Source organism: Diplotaxodon limnothrissa, linkage group LG3 (assembly GCF_057381915.1).
Source record: "Diplotaxodon limnothrissa isolate DT_005_m linkage group LG3, D_limnothrissa_male_GT1.1, whole genome shotgun sequence".
NCBI classification, from domain to species: domain Eukaryota; kingdom Metazoa; phylum Chordata; class Actinopteri; order Cichliformes; family Cichlidae; genus Diplotaxodon; species Diplotaxodon limnothrissa.
Genome location: NC_140598.1, coordinates 71,002,865 through 71,025,380, shown reverse-complemented (window position 1 = coordinate 71,025,380; position 22,516 = coordinate 71,002,865). Strand labels below are relative to the sequence as shown.

General features: G+C 42.5%; 2 protein-coding genes across 4 annotated transcripts in view; one reads left to right on the top strand and one right to left on the bottom strand.

The window, feature by feature from the left end:
• Nucleotides 1–22,516, top strand: part of LOC146637699 (BPTF-associated chromatin complex component 1-like) — a 495,253-nt gene that overhangs the window by 469,852 nt on the left and 2,885 nt on the right. The gene's annotated exons all lie outside the window — the stretch shown is intronic.
• On the bottom strand, nt 15,820–21,884 carry LOC146637700 (protein NLRC3-like). Its single transcript, XM_085349767.1, has 4 exons — nt 20,689–21,884; nt 20,064–20,292; nt 18,131–19,922; nt 15,820–16,015 (listed from the first exon to the last, which is right to left on the bottom strand). The coding sequence occupies exons 1-4, from the start codon at nt 20,689–20,691 to the stop codon at nt 15,820–15,822; spliced, it is 2,220 nt and encodes a 739-aa protein (XP_085205893.1). The 5' UTR covers nt 20,692–21,884.

The window sequence follows — 22,516 nt, the reverse complement described above, 5'->3', positions numbered from 1 at the left end:
GGATTTATTTATTTTTAATTCTTTTCTTTTTTTTTCTTTTTTTTCCCTCTTTTTTTCTTTTTCCAAATAAATGTCCCGATTGAGTAATGAAACTAACCCAAAGGAGAATTCTAACAATATTAGACAGGCCATTCAATATGCTTTATCGTGGACAACTCGTGGCTAAAAACCCACACACACACACACAAACCTCTAATCAAACATGAAAACGGATAATCCAGCTGAAGCTTCAGACAGCCGTCAGACAGTGAAACACTGCCATCTGCTGGACGCGAATAACAAAGACGCTGCTTTGACGGGTGAGGGAGTTTCAACAAGTCTGCAACGACTCAAGCATCAAACTACAGAACTATTCTAGCGGACATGGTGCTCTAATGACTGCTTCATTAACGCAGCTCAGAAAGGATCAAACATATCAATAAATTATAAAACACAAAACGTCTCTTATTGCCCAGGGCTCAGGAAGTGAGTGTGTTCCTTATAGCCTATTAAACCTTAGCAGGTTATTTTGATGTGTTACAGATGAAACAGCTATCCAGTAACATTCAGCTACAAAAACGCTTTTTTATAATTACTTTTTTACAGCTTCGCACTTTTACACAAGTTTTATCATCAGTGTCACAATGGCTGCTGCTAAAATTGAGTACAAGATATTTGTTGGCCTGATTAAAAGGTCTTGATGCGTGCTCAATCATCAGGGAAGTAAATCTCCAAAAGTTGATTCTGTTCTTCTGGACGTAGCGTTTTCAGTCAGAGAAACCAGCCGACTGAAGGAACAATGGGCTGGGAGGTCAGTTCCTTAATCATGATTATGCAAATTCTCATGACCATTGATCAACAACCACTGATCAATGGTCCTGAGTACCATTCACAGAGAGTTGGAGAACGGCTGCAATCACAGCATTGTAAGATGGTGACAGATGTACCCTTAGGCCCCCTCCTTGATTCAGAGAGGGTCTTTCCCTTTTCACGTAAATGGCCTCCTTGACTCCGCCCTCAAACCAGCGTTCATTGCAGTTATTGTTGACAATCATATTGTGTCGTGTAACCATCCAGCTCACATATTCAATGTAAATGATTTGTTGAACTGAAGACATGATGAATGTTCCTGCATTAAAACACATCCAGCCTAGTGTTCTCACTCTCCCTAAATGGATCTGTTACATTAGTGATATATGGGAGTTGTGTTTCAGTCTTTTCCACATGAGGACATTTACATTTAGTTTTTGCTTTACTGATGAGTGGCTGGTTAACCTGCAGTGGTTGAAGTATGTGTCGGTCGTCTGGAAGAGTAGGTGTAGAAGACGTCTTTAATGAATGTAATGCTCTGAAGGTGTCAGTGATTACTGTGAATTCATTATAAAAGTGGATTTCAGTGAATAAAGTGAATAAAGACAGGCCCTCATGGTGACGCTCAGGTGTCCATAAAGTGTAACAGGAGAGCTTTGTCATACTTTCAGAGATTTTACATGAGCCAGTCTTTCAAAAATTACATAAATAAATAATTCATTCATTCATCCACAGGAAACACAATGCTCATATCTGAAAGTAAACTCTGATATATATCCCCGACTAGAGTTACTACTAAATAAAGGATCGCCCCAAAATGACTAAATATATAAAGACACTCTCCAGAAGAAGTTAAAGGGATTTTATTTATTGTACAAGCAATATCTTCATAAGAATTACAAATTCTGCAGACATATTACCTTCTTACTGAACCTGAACAACTCACACACAGACGTGTCTGCTGCTTATCTTTGTTCAAACATGATGTTTTATCTTCTCTTCAAAACACATTACTCATCTTTCTGGCATCGTGTTACATGAAAACACCTGCATTCTACCTGTGTCATTGTACCACAAAGACAATGATTGCAACACTGTGCTTGCAAAATAGAAGAAATAAGACGACCAGCAAATACATAAAAGATGGTAAAAGTGATTCCATCTTTGTGTCTCCTCCCATTGTTTCCCCAGTCTGTCTAGTTCCCATATTCCCAGGACACCGCTGGACAACAAGTGGGTATTCCAAGACTGAGAGACGGCCAGAGTTGGCAAAAGATCAGACATTCTCCACTTAAGTAGAAGTAAAAATACTATTGTTCCAGTGAAAGTTAAAGTACTGATTCAACTTCATTACTCAGCTAAAGCAAAAAAGTACAGGCTCGAAGCGCTTACAGAGAAAAGCAGACAACAGAATACAACAGAATGCTGATGGCGGCAGTAACACACACTTGGAGGAGAGGCTCCAGCCGTCCATTCCAGCCCTATCCCTAACATTAACTCTAACCATAACTTTAACCTTAACCCTATCAGGTCTTGTTTTACAAAGCGATTCATGATTAGAACAAAAAACACATTTACACATACCGATGATTTGTCACATAGCATCGTTACCTGTTGGGATGAGAACGTGTTGTTTCCAGAGCACCACAAATTGGGGTGTCTGTAGCTCAGGTAGAGCAGGAAACCTACTAATCAGAAAGTTGCTGGTTCAATCCCCGCCTGCTCCAGCCTGCATGCCAAATATCCTTGGGCAAGATGCTAACCCCAAGTTGCTCTCCGATGCATCCATCGGGAGGATGAATGCGTATTAATGTTAGATAGAAAGCACTTACAGAGAAAAAGCATAGAAAAAAGTGAGTGCATGAATGAGGCAAGTTGTAGAGAGTAGAAAGGTTTTATACAAGAACCAGTTCATTTACCGTTATATTTTAGTTTCATTTTCAGTTCTGTACTTTTTACATGTAATATTGATTCATTAGATTGACTACATGCATTAGACCTAACTTGCTGACAGCAAATTTAAACAACCGTAATAATTTATTTTCAGCGTCTGAAATATTTATTTAGTTTGTTTTTTGTTTTCTTTTTGGCTCCTGATATTAGTCAACTACTATTTGTCAATGTTGAACTAATAATGAATCTAAGAAAAGCTATTTGTCACGGTTGGCCAGCGTCAACCGTGGGGATGTGAGGAAGGAGGAGCCAGGCACGGAGCTCTGAATGCAAGCAGTGCGTTTATTTACAGTGAATGGAAAATAACAATAAATTCGCAGTGCGTTCCCGACTCCCGTGAAATGTCCTCTTCCCAGTGCTAGTGTTCCTTGTCTCCGCTCCTCAGTGTCTGAGCACCCCGTGCTCGCTGCCCTCTCGTCTCCACGCTTCTCCTGGGGAGATAACAAACAGGCAGCCGTAAGACACATACAATGCGGCAGACTATCCGTACTGACTGGGCCGAGAGACTAACGTGAAGTCACGCAATGATCCAGCGTCAGAGAGAGCGCCACCGCATTCTCAAGTAGCTCCTCTGACAAGGCTTGATCAGCTGTGTGATGGTCTTCAAGTGTGGCCAACCACCTGGCAGGGCCACACCCACCAGGCCTGAAGGTGCCTGTAAACAGGTGCTCTCAGAAACTCCGGCATCCACACACACACACAGATATACCTGCAAGCAGGGAGAACGAGGGACAGCACACCAAAAACACACATGTCCATAACTGCTGGGTCGTTTAGACTCCTGAGCTGTGCACGAGGGGTCGAACACCCACTGGAAGGCCGGGCACTGGTTTTCAACCGTAATATACCTGATGTGCTCAGGTAACCTGTAGCGCCATGAAACCACTGTCACACCAGGGCGCATAAGAAATGATGCTTTAAGAGACTGATGGGATCGGGCAGCAGGGAAAACATCCACAAAATGCTACTTTCAGTTTGACTCCCTAAGACTACCTAAACTAAGTAGAGTCATTACATGCTTGTTAAAAGCAAACTCTCATATAGTTTTTAATGTGCTTCTTTCATTACAATGACTAGATAAAGAATGTGGCCCTGTCTCTATTTAACACTGGCTACCCCAAAATGTTTCCAAACCTACAACCGTAACTTTCACTGAGAGATTTTTAGATACGGTTATTGAAGCTGTGGGGTTCATTTTTTAAGTAACATGAGAGAGAGGCAGCAGCATACTGTTAGATTATAATATTATTTTATGCCATGTTATACCCCTAACTAAAGATTGTGAATTATTATGTAGTTTTAGTTTACATTATTCTCCTGAATTAGAAGAAGCTGACAACTATTGCATTAGTTAAACTGATTTGCATTACATTAGACTGCTGATTTATTGTGGATGAATGATATTGTTTTATGATGCATAATACTGCTGCAGAAAGCCATCGCCTTATTTGTCTGATTAGAAGAGAACAGAGCATGCTGGAGTTTTCTGCCCCAACTCAGCAGGAGCAGATAAACGGGGAGCCAAGGTCGTAGCTTAGGCGCCGTGTGAGAGAAAAGCATGTGAATGTTTAGGCTTTTATGATAAGGTGGAGGCACCAGAGGCTATAAGAGTTTGAGCAATGCTCCACCATTTTGAGATCTGAGGCTGTCTGCATACGGTGTCCATCTCCCACGCGTGTGATCATTAAAATCATCGTTTGACTTAACCCGGCCGGACCAGTGTTGTTATTGTGGTTTTTTTCTCTTGTCTCTTGTCTCCATCCCCATATTTTGAACCATAACAATACACACAGAGCATCAGTGATAGAAAGCTAGGCTAACATAGGGTAGCTACCTGTTCAAGGAGAAACATGTATAGGCCCATCTCAAGTGCCAGTGAACATCTAAATGATTCAGGGAAGACTTTGGAGAAAGTGCTGTGGGGAGATGAAACCAAATTCCAATTATGTGGCTTTAACTGACCTTTTGAAATAGGAGTGTGATGCAAAAAGTAGCATCCCCGCAGTCAAGCAGAGAGATGGAAACATTATGATGTGGGCTACAGAACGACTTAGTCGGGGTTCCAAGCAGTCAGGAAATGTGACATCGTCAGACTGCAGGCCACGGATTGGCTTGTCAGTCGCGGCACTCAATGAGTCATGAGACGGTGTCTTTCACTAAAATCAAAACTGCAGTTTTTTAAAAACCCTGCAACAAGGCAAATAGCTGCACAACACCGTGGTTTCCAAGTGTGACAAAAAGCCACAGATACATCATTCACACATTCACACACTGGTGATGGCAGCTACATTGTAGCCACAGCTGCCCTGGGGCGCACTGACAGAACATTGCAGAACCTTCAGCACCTCGTATGAAAAATATTTGACTGTGTGCATGCTTTTAGCACTGTTTGGATTTGAGAAAATCTAAAATAAATCGAAATTTGCTTTTAGAAGTTGTTTTATAAAGTTCAGTGGTATATTATGCATACAATAGGACATCTATTTAGATTTACATCTTCCACAGAAAAAACTGCACATTACTGAAACTTAGTATACTGGACTTTGTTGTTGTCCCACACAGGTTCAATTTCGAGTGGTAGATGGCTCAGTGCTCAGTCAACCAAGATTTTATGATAGTGGGCACAATGAGATAGATAAGCTGCTTGTAAACAGTACTTTTATGCTCTCTTTTTCCATTTGGATAAGAAAGAAAGAACCAGGAAACAAAGGCAAACAAATAATCTGTGCCTTTATCCCAGATTCACATTATAGGAACAGCTGCTCAATGACCACTGTAGTCTTTGCTTACAGCACTTTTATCTAGATCTATGCAAAGTGATCCACTACACCTACTTTTACAGTTAAATCATTTTATGAGCACTGATGCCATTTTAATCTGAGTTTCTACTCAAATACAATCAGTAAAGAAAAACACAGTCTGTGACGTTTGTTTTGAAGGAAAAGGTATTCCCTGCAAATGTTTATCTGTGTGAGACTATTCAGAAAACAGTCATTTTGTTTTATAGGTGAGACACTTGGCCTCTTTTTTCCTTGTTCTTGTTTGTCTTTTGTCCGATTACTCTGGAACACAAGATGGAAAACTGATATTCTCATGTTAAAAATATAGAAAAAGGATTTTATCACCCATAAATGTTAACTTCTCATGCCTCTAAGCACAAGCAGGAGCAGAAGTGCCCTCTGCAGTTTGTGTGTGGAAGTGCAAAAGCTTACAGCACCTGGTTTTCCCAGGCGGTCTCCCATCCAAGTACTGACCAGGCCCGACCCTGCTTAGGTCACGATATCAGGCAAGCAGAGCTGAAGAGGAGGATGCAGGAGGCCTGTGTGTGTTCAGCAGCCTGCTGCATTGGAGTTTGCCTGGTAACAGATGACTCAAACAGCCCACACACCCGCTGGACGTGACCGCAAACATGCCCCCCTACACCTTTTACATAGCCCGGCTGCTCGAGTTCTTTTGCTGGTTTTTCCCGCGACCCCCCACCTTCTTCAAATCCAACAAAAGTGGTATCAAACGTTTATGCTACGTTTGTGCTGTAAAAATTTTTTGTTTGTGCTGCTATCATTTTAAAGATATTCAAGAAAATTTCTAGAGGTCCCCAGAGGTCAACCAGCCCCCCCACATTAATTAAATCAAACAAAACTGGTGTCAATCAACTGTGCTACGCTTGTGCTGGTTTGTGCTGCTAAAATTCTCGTTTCTGCTGCTTCTGTTTTAAAGATATTAACGAAAATGTAAAGGTCAAAAGGTCTCTTCAGTATCCTTCCTGATGGCAGCAAACTGAAGACGCTGTTGAAGAGATGAGTGGAGTCACCTGTAATGAAGAGGACCTTTCGAATGAGGCAGGCACAGTAGATCTCCTGGGGAGGGAGGCAAGAGAGGACCCTGCAATCCTCTCCACTGCTCTCACTACCCGTTGTCATATTTTTCCTGCAGGACCCAGGGCAGGAGTCATACCACACAGTGATGCAGTTGGTGAGGATACTTTCAATGGTGCTCTTTAGAAGGTGCTCATAGTGGGGGTTGAATCTCTTGTCAGCAGAGTGAAGAGAATTGTTATGTGCATTATTATTCAGCCCCCTTTGGTCTGAGTGCAGTCAGTTGCCCATAGACATTGCCTGATGAGTGCTAATGACTAAATAGAGTGCACCTGTGTGTAATGTAATGTCAGTACAAATACAGCTGCTCTGTGACGGCCTCAGAGGTTGTCTCAGAGAATACTGGGAGCAGCAACACCATGAAGTCCAAAGAAACACTCTGATGGACGTGTGGACAGCAATGCTGCCTTGAACAGTACCGATGTTTCAGGGCTGGGTGACGTTGTTGGGTGGGACATCTACATCCTGACATATCAAGGTTACTTTACTTTTAGGTCAATTTGCTTTACAGAAAAATAATAGCATTTGTCATCAAGATATTTATATGACTGCACTTGCTCAGGTTTGTCCGGATTTCAAACTGTTCTAAAAGTCTTTTGATTCAAATCTGGGGCTGTGTTATTGAAAGAAGCAGAGAAATCGATGAACTGAAGTCCTTTACTCTCTACATGTTTGACAATCAGGTGAAGTAGAATCAAAAGCACGTCCTCCACTCCTCTATTGGGCTTATGTGCAATCTGCATTGAATCAAGCTGAAGTTCAGTGTCTTCCATAATCACATTTCTGATGATTTTTTCAAAGACTGAGGTGAGGGCAGCAGGCCTGAAGTCGTTTAGAACTTTTGGACGACTAGATTTAGGACCAGGAACCACAACAGCTTCTTTCCAAAGAGAGGGCATGAACGATTTATTCAGAATAACCTAAAATATGGGACTGAGTTGTCTGTGACGGTTCTCAGTCATCCAGGTCATTGTAGACTAAGGAGCTTGCAAAGAAAAGCGTCTGGACTTCTTTGAGTTGCTTGAAGACGTTTCACCTCTCATCTGAGAAGCTTCTTCAGTTCTAAGGGTCAGTTGGTGGGGAGTCCCAGATTTAAACCCAGTGGGAGTTTCCCCCCAAAGAGGGACAAAGGACCCCCTGATGATCCTCTACGTAATCACATGAGCCAAGGTGTGAAAGCGGGTGGGGGTCCTAATCAGCCAGGGTTTCGGGTGAGCTCATTGTGAAACCTGGCCCCACCCCATCATGTGATTTCCTGAGGTCAGATGGCCCAGGATGTGAGTGGGCGTTAAGGTGTCTGGGGAGGGAACTCAAAACTGGATTATAGATTATTTACATTATATATTGATATTATTTATCTGAATATTTATTTATCATAACTCTGTTTCTACACTCACTTTATATGAGTGCTTGTTGTTTCTTGTATATTTGCTGCTATGACAACTCAGTTTCCCTCCTGGATTAATAAAGTTTCTCTGATTCTGAAATACAGTGAGCCATTATATTTGTAGTTTCTAACTAACAATATAAAGGCTCTGCAACCGATAGTGCCACAGCACGTCCCACTGGCAGCTGAAGGAGCTTTTATACAAAGGACTTTGTAATTGAAGCTTTATTTATACAGGTCGGCTCATTGAGACTCAATGTCTCATTTACAAGAGAGACCTGTTCCAGACACACATATTAAAATTACAACAATAAGAGAAAAGTTTGTGTAATGTACTCAGTCACATTAAAAACGAGAACAAGTTCCCAGAGATGGTTTCACAAAAACATGTGTACGTCTTTTGAAGTCTGCAAGTGAAATCAACGGAGAGCCTTAAATCCTTCGGTTATGTTTTCCATGAAGACGGAGCAGAAAAGGAGAACGCCTTCTTCCTAAGCTCTGCATGAACTGATGGAACAGTGGATGTAATGATGTCCTGAGACTGCAGGCTGTGACTAAACTGTTTGCCTAACATGTACTCTGATGAATAGGAGGCAGTAACCCAGAAACAGATTGATAGATAAAATGATACTAATGGACCATCCTGTGTAAGACCAATGAGGACCAGTTAACCAGAGAACACAGAGTATAGTGGTGTTCTTCTGTTGTAGAGAAAGATTAAAAATATAAGACACTGGCTCAGCTATGATATTTGCAGCCAAGTGCAAGAAGGAAGGAGAACGATTGTGAGGACGAGTTTCTGGTGTTGGGGCTATTCAAAGCCTTACAAACCTCTTCTACTGTGACAGGTGTGAAGGAAAAGGTATCAGTAAGCAGGAACTACGAGCAGAGTTGTGTGCAAGAGGTTTACCATCAGATACTGTGCTGAACAAAGAGCAAGAAGCAACAAAGTGTTTGTTGAAGCAACATTTCAGTTTTGTCTGACACAGGAGTGGAGTCGATATTTAAGTGAGGAGGAAGCTCTGAGGAGTCACAGCTGGCAGAGACACTTTATAGTTTGCCAAAACCTCCTACGGTCGTTTGGACTGTCAGTCGTTAAAGTAAAAAATAGTTGCATCTTGATGATGGAGGCAGTAATCCGATTACACAGCTAATGAAAACGTAGCCAATCAGCATCAGAGCCAGACTTCCTGCCCAGGCCTGGTTTCTCTCATGTAGGAGATCGGCCGGTACTGAACCAAACCAGGCCTGTCCCGACCTTTCACCCTGACCTGGCAAAAAGGGGCGTGTCTGTCCACAAAGTAGACACAACTCTCCTGTAAATGTTCCCAAACTGACATTGTCAGCCTGTTTAATACGACCCCAGTTCAAACTGATGCGGGCTCGGAGCGTGAGATTTTAGTGTTTCTCACAGCACCAACTACGCAGTGATCACTCAGGTCGTTGGCAAAAACTGCAGATGTGGAAAACTTACGCAGCATATTAGTTAAAAAAGGTCAATAAGAGCAGATTTATCTGGGTGTTTAGGATCAAGGCGTGTGAGGCTTTAAATAATTTGAGTCAGTTTTAAAAACAAGCAGCGTGCCTTAAAATCATCAGACACAGAAGAAAGCCAGTCCCAATGAAAATCATCCATCTGAAAGACGTCATTAAAATGCAGCTCAGATAAAAGTTGAACCAGAGACGGTGATGTGCTGGGGGAAGCAGGTGGAGGCTGATAGCAGCCAACAACAGTCTGATTTCCAAACAGATCAATAGTTAAGGCCAAGATTTCAAATGGCTGAGGTGCAGATGGAGAGAACAAGACTTGAGCAGCAAGACAGAGCTTCACATAAACTTCCAGACCTCCGCCTTTTCTGGGACAGTCTGAGAGCTAAATGTTAAATCCATCAGTTGCTACGTTTTTATCCAGTAAAGATTTGGAAAGTCTCAGAAACAACAATGATACCAGCACCGCTTGAACAGGCCCAGATTCCAATCATATCCATGTTAGGAAGCACACGACGTGATGCACGTGTAACCCAGACAGTTTTTAACATCTGCTGGTGTTTCACATTCAGCCAGAGGCCCAGGGTTAGGTTGGATACCAGACAATAATAAAAGCATCGTTATTAGACTCTAGAGCTCGTTTATAGCTGACACCACATGTAGAGTTTAAGTTCACACAGAGACGATGACATTTTTCTAAAACCAGCAAACAATAAACAAGAAATGTAACAAGAGTTTCAGAAGAAGCTGTTTTACAGAGAAATGATTCCCTGAAGACAAAATTATTATTATCATCTTTATTTCTCCAGGTGAAAATTTAATTGAGATTAAAAATGTTGTTTTCAAGAGAGACCTGGCATCATGGCAGCAAGAGTCAGAAATACATCATAATTCAAACAAATACAAAATAGGAAAAACATCCTACATAAACTTCATAAAGTTTCATTAACAGACTTTGAACAATGGACTTCAAACTTCCCCCCAAAACAACAAAAACACATTTGAAGATAATGAATGACATTTATCCCTCTAAAGAAGGACTTAGACTACGATTTAATATGAATGAGAACATGTTCATAAATGGATGCAACCAAAGATTTCATCAATCCCTGATTTAGAAACAGAACGTTTGGTTTGATTTCACAAGATAAGAATGACGACTGAGTTGGAAGATTGTTTTATGTTTAGTCAAATCTTTCATACATAAAGTCGGATTACAAAATCATCCCCTAAGTTTGTTGTTTTATTCAAGGAATTGAAATTATAGAGAAAATCTGTGAAATGACTTAAAGAAAACAAACCACAAAAACTCTATGATACTCTAAACCCCCTGGTTTAGGTCGGACACCTTTCTGATGATGAGTGCATCTAACATTTCCTCAGAAGTCAATGTGCCATATGATTGCATTAGCAATAAATTACACACTATATAGAACCACTTCATAGGATTATATTTGTGCGCAGATGTTTGCAGCTATCAGCGAATATTTATCAGCTATTTTGAAACAAAGAAAGACTTTTTATCCATAACAGCAAATGAACTGTACAACAGAAAATACAAATGCTATTTATGGTCTCCTCACAACAATGATAAGAAAAATAAACTGGGCCAATATGTCATGTTTCTTAATACAGAGACACACATGTTAATATGATCTCTGGTCTCCTCTGAGTGGGAGTTATTATAACTGACTGTAAAAAGTCAGCACAAGGAAAATAAACTCCACCTAAACTTGGTTTATATCTGACCCAGACAGACTGCAGGTCATAACTTCTTACCTGAAGTTCAGTTCACCTGACACTCGGACCGGCGGCCGCCTCAGGTCTCTGCTCCTCCTGCCTCCCCTTTCCCTCATCCACCTGCTGCCTCTGTGGAAGCTCCGCCATAGCCACCACCAAACAACTGACTTATTTTTACACATCGACCAGCATCCGGCCAATCCGCCATCTTTCATTGTTATACCGTTACAAAAAAATAAAAAAACATCATCGGCCCATAAAAACGAAAAATCACCATCAGTATGCCCGATGGCCAGTCCAGCTATGGTCGTGCCATCAGTTAACCCTTCACGTGGCAGCTGTGACACGCGTGCCCAGGGTTGCCGACCCCTGCTCTAAAGCATCTGATTTGGATTCCTGAGATCAAATATATTTTCCTTTGTGTTTGTTTTCTTCCCATTTGTGGCTTTAATGTAGTGTTACATCCTGTTTGTTTGCTTCCCTCTGTATACATGTCCAGATTCACTGTTATGTTTCTATTCTTACATTGCTGTGTGATCACTGTTCCCTCTGCTGACTGATGTGACCTTTTTTATCTCACACTGATACTTGTCATATTTGTATCTGCGCCTAAAAGATAAAAAGTTTTCCACGCTAAAACACAGCTCCACCTCCTGCAGTTCTCCCTCTGAACCACTAGATGTCTCTGTTATCTAAATGAAGACGTGCAGCACAGCAACCACAGCAGCGCTCAGATCACACGTGTCCTGTTATTATGTATAAAAGCATGAAACAGGTGAGACAGGTGGGATCAATATTAATGTTGTGGAAATATATGAAAAAGCAACAGAAGAGTGAAAACATTTCCTGTTTCTAGAAAGATCTTTCAGCTCATAGCTGCTCACAGACTGTATTTACAAGTGACAAACTGCAACTCTACAGTACATCTACAGTATATATCAAATATATTCTGTATTCAAATCTATTGAGTGATGTTTGAAAGTCTTTCCAGGTGAGTTTGATCCAGGAGGGTCTGAAGCCAGAGTCAGACAGAGACTGTGCAGAGACTGTAGAAGGACAGAGCAGCAGCAGAGCAGTCCAGATACACTGATGATCCTCTGTCAGATCCAGAGGGACACACAGGGATGATGCTGGACTCTACATTGTGTCTGACAGTGGAGCTGTTCTCAGAGCAGTTCACTCTGCAGCACTGACAGTCATCTGCACTTCTTCTCATTCCTCTGTCAGTCACTGCTGGATGAAGCTCTCCTCTCCACCTCCCAGTAACATGGCCCAGTCAGAGCGTCTCTACACACAAGCTGCTGCTGCTTCAACCTCTCTGGATCATCAGGACACAGCTCCTCCTCTCTCAGCACACACACCGTCCTGTTTACCATCATCAGCCCCACCTGCAGAGAGAAGAAGGAAGAGCAGAGGAGATAAACGAGTGTTTCCAGAGACTCTTCATCAGCTGTCAGTCAGTGATGCAGCACATCCAGTATAAAGAGCAGCAGGGACTTCAGTGCTGGGACTGTACTAGGACTCATTGTTGCTTCACTTTTTCTAATCTTTGGATTTTTATTGAAGTTGATGAAAATGTTTTTCCCTCCTAGTTTGAGTTTGGACTTTCATTCATTAGAAGAACCTTGGTGTGTCCACTCTGAGCTCTGTAGGAACCCCAACAACAAGCCCAACAATCCAGATGGACGGTTCCAGCTGTTAACTGGAGGAATTCCATCCAAACATCTGCTCTCACTAAATTCTTCCTCACCTACAGACTGTGTTCTTCACTGCTTTAAACTTGGAAATGAATGCAGTCATTGGTCTGCGTGCTGCTTTGTTCAGAGAGCTGATTGGCTGTTGACAGTGTTTGATCTGAGCGTGTCAGCCGTTACTATGGTGACCATAAAGGTCAGAAACAGGAAGTGTTTGTGTCCAATCCTGAAGCCTGTCACCATTCTCCTCTCACAGCTTCACTGAGAAGCTGCAGCTTTACAGGAAACACTGGATCTTTGTTTCATACTGACTGTGTTTAGTACAATACTGCTGACAGCACCACCCACTCACTCCATCACTCTACTGACCTCAGAGTCTCCAGTCTGTAGTCTGGACTCTGCTGAAGATCAGACAGCTGCTTCACATCTGGATCCTTCAGGTTGTTTCCCCACAGGTCCAGCTCTCTCAGATGGGAGGGGTTGGACTTCAGTGCTGCTGCCAGATAATCACAGCTGATCTTTGACAAACCACAGTAACTCAATCTGTATAAAGAATGAAAGATGTAAGTTTATTAGACAAAGTGTGAGCTTGAAATCATTCAGTGTTTCATCATCTGTTCAGAGCTGAAGAAGGTTCAGAATGTAGAAGTTTAGAAAATGGAAACTCCAAACAGCTGAAGCCAACAGGAAGCAGCTTCAAACAGGAAACTGTGCAGAGTTTCAGACTATATGTCCTGATGCAGCCAGTTGGATTTTGGAGATTTGAAACTTTGTTCTGTGACTAAGTCCTTGAATCATTTCTTCCAGTTGGTCCAACAAGACAGACTAAGTGTTGGACATGTGTTGTGGCTCCATTAGGGGAGCTTCTAAATGTGATGTGATGGCCCCTCTGGGTCTGTCAGGTCACAGCACTGAAGAGAGCTCAAACTGGGCACACAGTTGTTCCAGTCTGGACCAAAGACTCTATACTGGGACTGAGGGACTGCTTTGACTGCACCCACTGGGACTTTTTAAAGGCTCATGTTCTCACTTAGATCATCGATTTCTACTTACATTTCTTTCTGGGAAAAATGGGGATTACTTTGGAAACAGGAAGTATTTTCCCCAATAAGCAGCCCTGGATTAGTAAATCACTCCAACATGTTCTCAGGCAGAAGAAGCTGTCTTGTTATGAGGGACAGAAGAAAAGATTGAGGCACAGAAACTTGTTGAAAGAGAGATAAAGCAGCTAAAATCAGGTGTAAAAGTAAAGCAGAGGATGAGCTGAATAAAGGACACTCAAGGCTGGCTTGGAAAGGAATGAAGTCCATGGTGGGGATGCAGAACAAGGAGCAAAGATGAATGTGATGCTGAATCAGCAGAAGACTTGGACTCATTGGATTCCAGCTTTGATATCATTGATTTCAATGAAGAGCTTTGTGATTGTAGCAAAGGGCTGGTAGCTCTGAGAGTCCCACTGATGAGGTGTTTGTGTGGAAATCTCTTAGTGGGACCAAAGAGAGAAAAAGCCCTGGTCCTGATGCTGTGGGAGGGAAATGATTGAAGTGTGCTGTGAGGAACTGACTGGGAGATTTTCACACATTTTCCAGTCCTCCTTGGAACAACAGGAAGTTCCCAGCATATGGAAACAAAGGTTAAGTGTCCTATGGCACTCAGTGATGATGGTGCTGTGGCCCCACCACCTCCACCTCTTTGTAAAGGAACTAACTGTAATCTGAAGCTTCAAATGGAACTAAGACTTCCTCCACTAGGTGGCAGTGTCTGATGAGAAAGTGTTAGTGGAGCTGGCCTGGAGTCAGAAACAGGAAGATGCAGGATTTGGGCTGAAATGGGGGAAAGTGGTTCGCACTAGTGCCTTAAAGCAAGAAGGTTGTAGGTTGAAGCTTGTTGGCCTTTCTGTGGAGGTTGGATGTTCTCCCACAGTCCAATGAAATGCTGCTTAGGTTCATTGGTGCTTCTAAATTGGCTGTAGGTGTGGATGTGAGAGAGTGCTTCTCTGTCTCTCTCTGTTGGCCCTGTGATGGACTGCTCACCTGTGCAGGTGGACCACGCCTCTTGCCCTATGACAGCTAGGGCACAGGCTGCAGCCCTGTGAGCCTAAGCTGAATAAACAGTTAGCAAAAATGATCCATAGATGGCCTGAAATCCCCCAGTTAGCAGTTTGGTAGATAGCTATGACATGCTAATCCCATCCAGCAGCTGTATTCTACCTGTAAGCTGATCCCTGCTGAGCCAAAGCACTTTTTCATATACAAATTACAACCTTTAATAGAAACCTATTGGTCAGCATCTTATTAGCCTGCTGTTAGCTTCATTCCACAGAAAACTGAGAGAAACTAACAGAGTTGATAAAGAATAAAGAGAAATGTGCTGATTTAAAGCCTTTGAAGTGCTTCAGATGATCTCTGTCCACTTCTGTCCACTCATTCATTCATGTAAGCTTTCTAATGCAGCTTTGATCTTCACAGTCTGCTTCATGAAACTCATTCTAACCCTGAATGTCAGAGTGTTCCTCCTTCTCTTTCCCATCATTCATGCTGGCAGTGGAGGAGATTTGGATGTTGGACTGTGTTTTGGATGATGTGTGTATGTTTGTGTTGGACTGCTGTCTGTAAAGCAAACGCACATTTTGCTTTGGATTTCAGTGTCAGACAGACTTTAAGGTGGAATGAAGACTTGGAGAGTTTCACAGTGAATTATCCAGTGGAGGATTTTTCTTCTTCTTTGAAGGTTTGAAATGTGAACATTGTTCTGCTGCAGTCAATGGACTAAACCAGAGAAGAAGAAAACAGACTTTACCATGAAGATCCTCAGTGTGGATCAGTATAATATCAGCCTGATGTCTGCAGTTTAGTGTCAGCACAACTTTCACATCATATTCATCTCAGCGCAACTAAAACATGCTGACTGACCTCAGAGTTTCAAGTCCACATCCTGGACTCTCCAGGAAACCACACAGATGCTTCACTCCTGAATCCTGCAGCTTGTAGTTGCAGCTCAGGTCCAGCTCTCTCAGATGGGAGGGGTTGGACTTCAGTGCTGCTGCCAGATAATCACAGCTGATCTCTGACAAACCACAGCCCCTCAATCTGTATAAAGAATGAAAGATGTAAGTTTATTAGACAAAGTGTGAGCTTGAAATCATTCAGTGTTTCATCATCTGTTCAGAGCTGAAGAAGGTTCAGAATGTAGAAGTTTAGAAAATGGAAACTCCAAACAGCTGAAGCCAACAGGAAGCAGCTTCAAACAAACACAACAAGAGAAAAAACTCTGAATGTTTCACATTAAAGTCGTACATTTATCATAAAAACAGGACAAAGACTTGAAAAAGTCGTGTTTTTCCTTCCAGGAACCACAAGGCTTCACTTTTAAAGGTGAAGTGTGAAAGAAATGGACATATTTGAAGTCCAACACCTTTTTCCAGTCACATTATTAAAGCAGACAAACTACAAGCTCATTTTCATTCCAACAAGTCATCTTCTGACCTGGACTAACAACACTGGTCTCTATGTGCAGCTGGCTGTGAGACCAGTGCTCAGGGAGCGTCTACAAAGTGCAACACTGAAAGAACATCACACACTAGCTTTGTCCCAAAACGTCGGCTGCATCCTTCGGAGGACCCGGTATTCGCGGCCTACGTGGGCCGGGTCCTTCAAAGACCGAAAAGGCTGGAAGTGCGAGGCTGTGAAATGGGACGGTCGAGCCTTCAGATTTGCGTCACCGCTGTGTTGGTGGAGTTTAATAAACTCGGCCGTCTGCTCCTTGCTATCTAAAATATAACAGGACACTGGCGTAAATTCTCGACCGTCTCACACTTCTGTTTAATCAGTTTCCTGTTTAACGTTTATTCAGCTGTGTGAAAATCCTGGAGGAACTTTGATCTCAGCCAAACCGATTTACTCCGGAACAAATAAAACACAGAAAAAAGGCAAACAATTACATTTTTAAGTTATCCGAGTGACTTATATATCATGTTTAACCTGAGTAGCGAAAGAGCAGGGGTCTGAAAACGATGAAGCCGGGCGTCCGCTGCTCTCGCCGGCTGGAGTGACCATTGAACCCCCCGGCTTGCTAGCGAGCGGGTGGGGAACAGACGTCTCCGAAAACGTCGGCACACTTTTGCAAATATGCGATGTCTTGATAAACCGAGCAGATATTTGAAGTTTACACAGCTACTTTCTCGCCTGAAAATATGTTAAAAGTTTATTTTGTGACCCAGAAAGATTAATAAGAGTAATTTGAAAACTTAGTATCAGCCGCCATTGTTGGCAGCTGAAATTTGGCTGGGCCGCGCTATGAATTCTGGGATATGGTGGGCCACGAAGGACACACCCGACGAATCCTTCAAATTCGGGGAAATGAAGGACGCATTTGTGCATTTGCATGCGCAAAAGAAGACTTCACACACAACGTGCTCTGTTTAGACCCAGAGCAAAGAATATTGTTTGACAGATGACCCTTAATATGAAGACTTCGGACTTTACGTTTCCCAATTTTTGCTTTAAGTTATTTTGTTATTTACATAATAATGTAGATAACCTAATAATGATCCTTATTGCTGTTTTAGAGGAGCGGTGCTTCAAAGGATAGCTGCAGATTTCTGTCAGAATCTGCAGATTATACAGTACAAATAAAATGTTCACGTTTCTCCAACGTTGTCTTCCCAACAGTTTCACTGACATTTACACGGGATGGCCAGGAAGCGTTTGCGATGTCTTATTGGGCGCTGATAATTGGCGTCTGTCTTGTGTTGGTGACGTAAAAGACGGATTTAATGCGACATGACCATTCAAACAGCAGTCGCTTTCTAAAACATCGGATATGTATCGGATTCAGTACCACATACGAAAGTGACCCAGGTCGGATTTGAAAATATCGGATTCGCGACGTTCACACTGTCATAGCATGATCGGATATGGGTCGCATAGGGTCAAAAAAGTCAGATTTATAAAGGTCAGAAAAATCGGATTTGATGCGCTTTCGCCTGCAGTGTGAACGTAGCCTTACTCTCAAATCCTCCCTAATAACAATAACATAATTACACTTTAGCCACAAGAGGGCAGCAGCATTAATACAAGTCACATGTATATAAAGGTACAGTGATTATATTACAGTGATTTTTACAAAAACAAAACAGAGGTTCATGGCAGTGTGTTTTCCATAACATACCAACCAAATTAAATAATAAAAACTTTATAACTTACAGAGCTTTTTTAGAGGCTTTGACCACTGGCAGCAGCCTCAGAAGAGCCTCCTCTGAAGCAAAGTATTTCTTCAGGTCAAACACATCCAGATCTTTTTCTGATGACAGTAAGATGAAGACCAGAGCTGACCACTGAGCAGGAGACAGTTTATCTGTGGAGAGACTTCCTGATCTCAGGGACTGTTGGATCTCCTCCACTAGAGAACGATCATTCAGTTCATTCAGACAGTGAAACAGATTGATGCTTTTCTCTGCAGACAGATTCTCACTGAGCTTCTCCTTGATGTACTGAACTGCTTCTTGATTGGTCTTTGAGCTACTTCCTGTTTGTGTCATCAGGCCTTGCAAACGAGTTTGATTAGTCTTCAGACCCAAGAGAAAACGAAGGAACAAGTCCAGGTGTCCATTGGGGCTCTGTAAGGCCTTGTCCACAGCACACTGGTAGAAGTATTTCTTTGAAGATTTTCTTGTTTGAAACACCTTCCAAGTTGTTTCTTGCTCTTCCAGCAGATTGAGTCCAGAGTTGATGAAGGTCAGGTGGACATGAAGAGCAGCCAGAAACTCCTGAACACTGAGATGAACAAAGCAGAACACCTTGTTCTGGTACAGTTGTTTCTCCTCTTTAAAGATCTGTGTGAACACTCCTGAGTACACTGAGGCTGCTCTGATATCGATGCCACACTCTGTCAGGTCTGGTTCATAGAAGATCAGGTTTCCTTTCTGCAGCTGATCAAAAGCCAGTTTTCCCAGTGACTCAATCATCTTCCTGCTCTCTGGACTCCAGTGTGGATCTGTCTCAGCTCCTCCATCATATTTGATCCTCTTGACTTTGGCCTGAACCACCAGGAAGTGGATGTACATCTCAGTCAGGGTCTTGGGCAGCTCTCCTCCCTCTCTGGTTTCCAGCACATCCTCCAGAACTGTAGCAGTGATCCAGCAGAAGACTGGGATGTGACACATGATGTGGAGGCTTCGAGCTTTCTTGATGTGGGAGATGATCCTGCTGGCCTGCTCCTCATCTCTGAATCTCTTCCTGAAGTACTCCTCCTTCTGTGGGTCAGTGAACCCTCTGACCTCTGTCACCATGTCGACACACTGAGGAGGGATCTGATTGGCTGCTGCAGGTCGTGTTGTTATCCAAAGGCGAGCAGAAGGGAGCAGGTTCCCTCTGATGAGGTTTGTCAGCAGCTCATCCAATGAGGTGGACTTTCTGGTTTCAGTCAGGATTTTAGTTTTGTTGAAGTCCAAATTAAGTCGACACTCATCCAGACCATCAAGTATGAACACAACCTGGAAGTCTTCAAGCCTGCAGATTCCTGATTCGTTAGTTTGATTAAAGAAGTGATGAACAAGTTCCACCAAGCTGAACTTTTCCTCTTTCAGCACATTCAGCTCTCTGAAAGTGAATGGAAATATGAACTGGATGTCCTGGTTGGCTTTGTCTTCAGCCCAGTCCAGGCTGTATTTCTGTGTTAAGACTGTTTTCCCAATGCCAGCCACTCCCTTTGTCAGCACTGTTCTGATTGGTTCGTCTCTTCCTGGTGAGGCTTTAAAGATGTCTTCTTGTCTGATTGTTGTTTCTGGTCTGTCTGGTTTCCTGGATGCTGTTTCAATCTGTCTGACCTCATGTTCCTCATTGACCTCTGCAGTCCCTCCCTCTGTGATGTAGAGCTCTGTGTAGATCTGATTCAGGAGGGTTGGGCTTCCTGCTTTAGCGATGCCCTCAAACACACACTGGAACTTCTTCTTCAGTTGGGCTTTAAGTTCACGTTTACAGAGTGGAGCAAATATTTCTGAAGGTAAGAAATTCAGAAAAAAATATTATATAATAAATATCATAGCCTTTCAGTACCCTGAAAGGATGAATGTCTATTGGTCCATTTCTTGAGCTATTAGGAAAGATCAATATTCAGTCTTTAGAGAAATTCTCTTACTGCTCTGCAGATGGTCAGCCATCTCATGCTGCTTAAGTCTCCTCAAGAAGTGGAGTGTGATCTTCAGAAATGCTTCTCTGCAGCTCTTTCTTTCATCTTCATCCTCTCCTTCAAACATCTCCTCATCCTCCATCTGGCTCTTTAAAGTTTCTGGGTGATCTGGACTCAGAAGCTTCTGGATCTTCTTCAGCTCGTTCTTCACAAACATGGTGATGTTGTCCTCCAGCCGCTGGAAAAGAAGACTATATGAATTACCCAGTGGTAAATGGACTGGTTCTTATATAGCTCTCTTTGATACTCTGTGCACACAAAGCATTTATACAACATGCCTCATTCAACCAAGCACATTGTTCTATGCTTAAATACTTTCTTTCACACTCTGATGGATGCATCAGAGGGCAGCTTGGGTTTAGTACGTTACCCAGTACATTTGCCAGCCAGGGTTTGATTCACAAACCTAACTAGTAGCTGACCTGCTCACCTCCTGAGCTACAGTCACCCCAATCTGACTGAAATCATGGAGCCCAAACTCTGACTTATGTTGGACACACTGACAATCCTCTGGTCCACAAAGTGCAGCATAGAGGTGACTGAAAAGAACAAATGTAAACGTAGTACTACAAACCATAACCACAGAGTCCAGGTGTGTTTGATGCTGCTGTGCAGACTGACCAGTGGAAACCTCTGCTCTCTGCTGGTCCACTCTGTGGAGGAGTAATGTATAATTAGCTCATGTTATGTCTGTCCACACACAGACACAAGCTAAAGGTCCATGAAGTGATGTTTGGATGGGTTCAGTCAATCAGATGACTGTCATGGTGGAGCTTTGCTAGTCCTGCTGATCCCACTGAGAATTAACAACTCAGTTTCCAGATGTCTGTAGTTTTCTGCTCAGTTTCTTTAGTCCCAACAGCTCTTACCATCTCCTGCATAAAGCTTTCCCTCCATGCTCAGATGCCCTGGAACAAGGTGCTCTCTTTATATCAGTGACTGGTTTAAAGGGACAACTTGCAGTGCTCGCCAAACTTTGTGTCAGCAAAAGTAGTTCTAATGTTTCTTACATTTATTACATTTTTACATTTTTACACACACAAATCAATGAACGCAAAAACATGAACTTTCCAGATATTTTGTTTTACAATGTTACAAAACTCAGTTCACAACTACACAGTCTGATTTACAAGTACAAAATATTTATGACCACAGTTTGAGCCGATGTATGTCCCGAGTCTGTGGACTCAGTAGTTTTGTTTTGATTGTTATTGTCTTTTGTTACAATTTCATTCTGATTAAGATTTTCTAGTTCTGAGGTTTTGGTTTCTGTGTTCCCTCTGTACTGTGTTAGTATTGTGTCTCTGTGTTCACTTCCTGTTTTATTTTGACAGTGCCATGTCCTACGTTAGTGTGTCTACTTTTGCTTCCCCTTGTCTGGTTATGTCCAATGAATCCTGCTGTGTCTCCCTTTTCTCATTCCCTGATGGCTCTTTTGTGTATATGAGCCCTTTGTTTTCTCCTGCTTGTTGCTGGTTCGTCTGTGTTGTCTCCCCGTGTCTCCGTTTAAGGTTTCAGGTTAGTTTTGTAGTTTTTTCAGTAGAGGTTATCTTAGCTTCTGCACAGGCCATCTCCACTGCACTTCACCGTTTCAATAAAGCTCACTCACTTCACAGCAGTGTCGGCATCTTGGGTCCTTTATTAAATTCAACATGGCTCGCCCCGCTAGCCGTGACATAAGATGTGAAAAAACAATATCCAAAAAACACGAGAGACAAACAGGAAATAGTTTTAAGGTGCAGGGCCAACAAACTGAGTCTAGCCATGAACTCAGAGTTGATTGAATTAGCATTTTGAATTGGCTGATCTGAGCAATCAAGTCTATGTTCACTTTGAGTTAAGATTATGCGTGATTAATGTAAAAGAAAAAAGCCATCATCAGCAACTGATTCTGATTTAGCAGGTTTTCAAATCTAAACGGTACCCATCGCTAGCTGGCTGTAGTTAAACCTTTACTTAAAAAGCATCCCTAGACCCAGCTGTCTTAGCTAATTATAGGCCAATCTCCAACCTGACAATCCTTGAAAGAGTAGTTGGGGGGCGACAATCAGAGGGGCAGTGTGATGATCTTAGGTTACGAACTACCGCAGTCAAGTCATTAAGGGAAACAGGATCAAACTGCTCTAAGACAGCTGAGCACACAGGAGAAAGACTCGGATCTGAGGCAGCAGTCGGCGAGACAAGAGCCCTAATAGACAGAAGCTTGTAGTTAAAAATGCTAAAAAGAGTGATGCTGAAAAACTAGTTCATGCATTTATTACTTCCAGACTGGACGACTGTAATTCATTATTATCAGGAAGTCCTAAAAACTCCCTGAAAAGCCTTCAGCTGATCCAAAATGCTGCAGCAAGAGTCCTGACAGGGACTAGAAAGAGAGAGCAGATTTCTCCTGTTTTGGCTTC

Excerpts from the sequence above, each read along its gene's own strand:
- LOC146637700 (XM_085349767.1), bottom strand. Across the intron at positions 19,923-20,063 it reads GGCTGACCATCTGCAGAGCA|AAATATTTGCTCCACTCTGT; the intron begins GTAAGAGAATTT and ends TCTTACCTTCAG. Across the intron at positions 16,016-18,130 it reads AAAGCCTCTAAAAAAGCTCT|ATTGAGGGGCTGTGGTTTGT; the intron begins GTAAGTTATAAA and ends TTCTTTATACAG.